The 6922-nt window shown below is 25.7% G+C and overlaps 1 protein-coding gene across 1 annotated transcript; it reads left to right on the top strand.

The window, feature by feature from the left end:
• Nucleotides 1-5333: 5333 nt before the first annotated feature.
• Nucleotides 5334-6191, top strand: LOAG_11324 (hypothetical protein; the record flags this gene model as incomplete). Its single annotated transcript, XM_003146845.1, is given in 4 exon segments — nt 5334-5382; nt 5408-5513; nt 5524-5654; nt 6145-6191. 4 exon segments carry the CDS (start codon nt 5334-5336, stop codon nt 6189-6191), a joined length of 333 nt encoding a protein of 110 aa, XP_003146893.1.
• Between the last annotated feature and the right edge of the window lie 731 nt (nt 6192-6922).

The raw sequence follows: 6922 nt of genomic DNA, 5'->3' as shown, positions 1-6922 counted from the left end.
TATGCGCAAATGTCCAAATCCTGTAAAGAACCTCTAGTTTAATAGTTGAACCAATGTTTCTGGAATGTTAAACCACATCTACTATATAATGAGCTAGGGTCAGTCATCCTGATGGTCAGTTACCAAATCAAAAGCTCAAGCAGTTACTCAATCCCACAGCTTACTTAAATCATTCAGTTGGACAGCTCACGCTAAACACTCAAGACGACATACAGTCAGACACTCAATTGACAGAGAAGCAGTAATAAGACAGTTCAATAGTACAAGCGAAAGACTATTCGGTATTCTTTAATAGTTATTATGTATTGTTCATTTCCTCCCTATTATTGTATTGTTTCAGTAAGATATTGTACCATATCATATAATACACTAATAAAGGTTACTGTCAACGTTGTAAAGTTACAGTAATAAAAAAGTAAAAACAATAAGATCATTGTTTGATAGCAACTAAATATATGAAAAGAAGTAAAGAATAATAGATAAATCAGAAAAATTATACTTTTCTTCGAAATTTCATAAATTTATTCATCAGTTATTACTACTAATTAAAATTAATAATATATTAAAAGTGATGAAATTTTCGTTCATTTTTCTAAAAATAAAAAAAATTTTTTCCTAATTTTATACTAATATCAAGATATGTAAAATGTCAGATTTGAAATCTTCCAAAATAAGATTAAAATTTTTTTTTTGTCATATAAAAATTAAAGATTTAATCTTATATGTATATGTACATGCTAAACTATTCTATTCTGCCCATACCGTTCCATTTTGTTTATTTATTATCACTAATTAAAATATTTCATTATATCTTATTTTTTTCTATTCTATTCTATTTGTTTATTCAATCATAATATTGCATGAAAATATCACTTTCAAATTAAATACACAAAAAATGAAATTGCAGTGTAATAGAACAACAAATTAGCAATTTATCCGATATATATATATATATATATATATGTATGAACAGGTATTTCATGAGTCATTCATTGCATTTTTAACGGTTAATATTGAAATAAAAAAAAAAAAAGTAGTAAATAATGGCATACAATACGTGCATATATCATGCATCATGCATCATGCATCATGCATCGTGCACAATACTATTATTAATTTAAAAAAAAAACTTACTGTATTTTTCATTTACATTGAATTTTACATATTATTAATAAATAAGCTGAATAAGTTTAATTAATAATGTAATGTTCAAAATTAACACCCATCATTAGAAAAATCAAATAGCTCATTAATAGAAATTAATCATCTCATTGAAATAGTTAACGAAGTGGAAAAAATACGGTAACCATATATCTCTTTCAGAATGTTTCATTTTTTATTTATTGTCATGTAGGATGAAAAATTTACAAAATTTTATTTATGGCAAAAAAAAAAAGGAAGCATTTAATGTTTTACTATTGAAAGGATACGCATATGTTGCATCACAATAATGAATGTTCAATAGCTGTAATTGTATATTGTTTAACTTCTAAAGAAAAAAAATAAATTGCAAAATAACTCAAATATTTATTAAATTTAAATGTTAAATGTTTTAGAATAATCTTTTCAATTTAAAATTTTGATCAAAGCATTGAGAATAATTATTTGATGAACAAATAGAATTTTCAAGTTATTTTTAAATTCTTGTTAAATTATTCAAAGCATTTGTTTGAATTCGTATTTTGAAATAAAGCGGAATACTTGAGGTAAAATAAAATATTTGAAGTAAAATGGAATAGTCGAAATGAAACGAAATACTTTAAATGAAATAAAAGAATGAAGTTAAACCATAAATGGACGAACGAATGGAGGAAAAACCAAATGATCCAATTAATCTATAATTGATTCCTAACAGGATTCGAATTTGAGAAAAATATTCTTAGTACGTTTTTTTTTTTTTTGAAACAATTTGAAGTAATTCCTTCAATTTCATCAATTTTACGATTCGATTCTTATTGATTTGTATTGCTGTTGCAGCCATTGCATATGCTTCACATTTGATAAACAAAATAAATGCTTGATATCGATAAGCCTATTAGCATTGATAAATTTCCAAAAGTTTACTGCAAGAAAAGCATGAATTTTTAGAATTCAATGAAAAAATGCTTCATTCGAAGCAAAGTTTTAAAATTTAACTGAAATAAATTTTTTTCCCTTGAAAAATTTAATAAGAATTTCACAGTATAATGCGATAAAATTATTTCCTTATTTTCCATGTATATAAATTTATTTTAAAATAAACAGTTTGAAATATTTCAAAATATGATCTATTGAAAAGACATGTGGACGATAACATACATAAATGTAAGTTACAATAACCTAAATCAGAAACAATAACCAGTTAGGAATAATGAGTGTAAAATTTGCAAAATTGTTTCCAGCCAACCAAATTTGATTCCATCTAAAAATTTTGATTATCAGGATCTAAAAGGTACTAACTAATTTGTTTTATTAAAAGGAAAAAAAAAGTATGTATGTGAAAATTTAGTCTTAGATATAAAATTTCGAATGAAATTGAAAAAAAAAAATTGATGAAAGTTACTATTTTCAAGATGTGCTGCATAAGTGATGATAAATAGCATATACTAGGAATAATTCAACAATAAAATACGCTCCTGATTACTCATATATGATAAAGATGATGATAATATTATGAATGTTAACATGAAACTCAGATAAATATTTGAATCCGATTAGCTAAACTTTCCAACTTCTCTTGATCGCTTTACAAATGCAAATTGTTCGATTTCTTGTTTCATAATCTTTAAGGTAAATAATTTCTGCTTCATGATAAACAATATTTTTAAATAAACCATAAATGATTTTGATTCTGAATTACAATTCAGGGTTAAATTTCCCATCCTAATTCGTTTAGTTGATTTTTCATTTTAGCAAGAAAATTTTTTTAGCATGAAAATTTTTTAGCATATAAATATTGAATATATTTGAAGGGGGGGGGGGAAAAAAAGAAAAAAAAGAACAAACCTAACAAACACATGAAGCAATTCTTTGTTTTCTTCTCCCTTAACTGTTCAATGAGCTTTTCAGTGAAAGCTATCAGGTAAAACTACCTGACGACACCTCAAATTATCACGGTACTATATTGAATCTAATTAAATCAAAAAGGAAAAAATTCAAATACATACATTGTATTATAAGCATATCTTTACTTCTTTTGAAACATTTTTGTCCCATCTGATCGTCATTTTGTACAGCTAAAAACAAAACGATAAATGATAATGAAATTCTCGTCGTTGAATTATAATAATATGCTAATTTTCAGTAATCTAAATTAATTAAAAAATTTCAAAGATATACAAATGAATGCATAATATATTCATAATCGAGCAAGTTTAATTTAATCAATAATTTCAATTTCTTAAATTTAATAAAATTCTAGTCAATTGTACTCTTGTGAGACTATTAGAATTTGAAAAATGCAATTTATGCATAGCTGTAATCATTCTATAATATGAAAATATGCCTTTACCAAATATTTCGCTTTTTTTTTCCTTTTTTTGTTTAATGTGAAATATTATCAATGAAACAAACCATGTGGATTCATAGATCCATGGATTCAAACCACGTGGATTCATAGACAATTGTGAAAACGACATGCTTGACATTGAGTCATGCAATATCTACAATTGCGACATCTTCATACGACATCCACAATGCACTGCTTTCGATCCTTGCAATGATCGATCTCATTGACTTTAAAGTTTGCTTAATTTAATACGAAAGCATGTAGTTGATAGGAGTTTTTAGAGCGATAGAATGGAATGAATTTAGGAAAATGAATTAAATTAAAATTGGACTAAATTGGTTGAAATCATTTTTTCAATTTTGTGGAAAATATTAAATGTTGATAGTTGATTTGAATGAAAATTTGAGAGAGCTTCTTATATAAATAATATATTAGCAATGTATATGTGTATGTGTGTGTGTGTGTGTGTGTGTGTGTGTGTGTGTGTGTGTGTGTGCGTGTGTGTGTGTATGTGTGTTCAAACATGAAATATGTTTAATTCAAACAGATAGGAAATGAAAAATCTGATTTAATCACACAATACTGATAATTACAGGAAGATAAGTATGGTATTGGTTATGGTATCAGTTATTAATACTTTACAAGTAAACAGGCTAATAATATACTTTTCAAGTGATGTTACCCTTATTTATATCATTTTTTTTAAAAAAGCACTTTTCAAATTAATGGGCCACATTAAACATGAAAATTCACTATTAATTAACTGATTGAAAAGTTCATATAAATCAAACTTGACGTCAAAATTTACTTTGAAATATGCATGAGATTTGAAGTTTGAAAATCGCTCAACCTCTATGACCAGTAATTTAAATTAACATTAACTTACGAAATGTTGATAAAATTTGATTTCCATGAACATATTGGATATGATGTGATCATTCTTTTATGTTTAATGAATTTCATTTAGCTAAACTGAACTTCGATAGCAAAACGAATCTTTTAGCGGATGTATAAAATCAGCTTTTTATTTCAAATTTTGGAATAACTTTGAGAGAGACAGGAAAAAAAAACGAACTAATGGATGACATAAGAACATAATTCAGTTCTTTTTTATAATGAAACTATTAATGAGCTTCTTTTTCAGTCATATAAGCAAAGTATTTTTGGTTTAAAATTAATTCTAACAATTAAACGACAAAAATAAAAAGTAATAACTAATGGAGCCTTGAGAAAATGGCAGATATTTTCATATTTTATTGCTAAACTATACTAGTTTAACTATTCTGGTCATTGATTTCGACCATTATTCCAAAGATATCTTTCAGAACAAAACTTTTTATCCTTCTTTTTTTTTTTTTTTTTAGAAAGAAAAATCTGATAATACGGTCGATAAGATATGTTAAAGAAAAAAACTATTGCATTGATTTTAAATTAAATTTAAATTTCAAATCTTATTAAAAATCAGTACAAAGGTAAAAGTAATTTATTTCGCTCCCTATTTATGCAATTGTCTTGGTAATAATTCAATTAAATTTATTCAAATTATTAATAAGTAAAAACTTTTGTAACACACTACCATTATAACAGATACTTTTTTAGAAAAAGCCTCGGCATCCGTCACAACTCGGAACTTCATAATGTCATCCTAAAATATCCAATTAAGATCTGAATATTTAAAATTTAATTAACAAACAAGAAAAAAAAATTCAGAGATTCTTTTCTCTTCAGTATTTGAAGCTTTTTTGGTTTCTATATGAATGTAAAATATTTTTAAAAACAAACTACTAGCTTGATTACCACAAACGCGGCATAAAATATATCAGCATTGATCATAACGAAGTACGAGATGACAGTTGACAAATTAAACAACCTTTGCAAGTTCAACAAACGGCCAGGTAAGAAAAGAAAGAAGATTTATAGAATGGAGGATGAGAAATGAGATGTTGACCGCGGAAGTGGAATTTGAGAAGTGCTGTCATCAATCAGTCTTTGTCATCTATTCTGTACGAATTCTCAAATTACTACGGTTTGTTTAGCTTCTTACATGAAGCCAGCATTCATGAATTATTAGTTATCCCATGTTACACGACACGTGGGAATATTGGAATGCTTACAGCAAATAGCATCACTTTATCCCACCAACCGCTTTTAACTAAGTGGTTAAAAGGTATACAAAATTTTCGAAAATGTTTTACTGAAGATGTTCATTTCTTTATTTATTATGCTAATTAAGAAATTTAATGACATTTTATCAAGTTATAATGACAAATATAAATAAGATTTCGAAAGATAAACAAATAGAAAAAGTCGAAGATCATTGGTAAGTATTATAAGGCATAACAATCGGTTTTTTATATTTGTTAAATACTATATATTCATATTTTTAGAAAAATTCAAATTTTCATAAGGTTACAAAAGTTGATAAAAAAAAAAACTCACAGAAGCCTATAATTTTCAAAAACTAATTCCATGTCTTGAATTAATTTTTGAAAAAGTATTGCTAGAAAAAAAAGTAGAAAGAAATTAATTTTTGAAGTTTGATAATTAACAACCATTACTTTTTAAGTTAGCCTATTAATACTGCAATATCAAGTAAAAAAAAAAAAAAAAAAAACAACCTTAGCTATACATAGAAATTAAATTAATAGCAAACATAGGTACAAGTTTAAATATCGATGAAATTTTATCACAAGCAAATAATTGAAAATTATCTGTAATGATATTATCAATTGATTTGAAGTGAATTGAAAATTCCTCTTATCCATAATTCATCATCCTTTCCATTTGTAAATTTATTGAAGCAAAATTTAAAAGGAGCAATGAAGTAGAAGTACAAGTGAAATGATAAATCAATGAGTGAAAAAATGAAAAAAAAAAAAAACATCAATCTTATGCAACTTAAAATGTTAGTTTCTGAATGCTTCCATGTGAATGATCGGTATATCAAATGAATAATGATCGCAATGCATTGCAGACAACTGCGCCTCTTTTTTACATCCTTCTTGATATTCTTATTAGCTTGTAGGCCATTTCCTTTATACATATCTAAAAAAAAATTTATCATTATAATTTTACTAAAATATCAAAAGATTAAATTAAAATACCAAAAGGTCAAGCGTCATACATTTCATTTTCCACAAATGTCACATTTTATTTTAGTTGTCCTCCTCTTACCCAAAAAAAAAATAAAAAAGGTAACACCTTAACCATTTTTCACTAAATGATTGCAAAAGATGCAATGTAGTACCTATTAAAGAAAAAAAAAAGCACAAAGGAATATGTATATTTTCGGCGAGAATACTTTCCGCTTATTTCATAGTTAGCATAAATTATTGACACCTAGAAAGATGACATTTAATGTAATTGTTTTCGTCACCATTTAATGTTATTTGTTAAACTAAAAAAAAAAANANANATATATATATATATATATAT

Source organism: Loa loa, assembly GCF_000183805.2.
Source record: "Loa loa unplaced genomic scaffold supercont3.190, whole genome shotgun sequence".
In the NCBI taxonomy this organism is placed as follows: domain Eukaryota; kingdom Metazoa; phylum Nematoda; class Chromadorea; order Rhabditida; family Onchocercidae; genus Loa; species Loa loa.
Note: the sequence above shows the minus strand (reverse complement) of the source record. Positions and strands in the feature narration are given on the sequence as shown.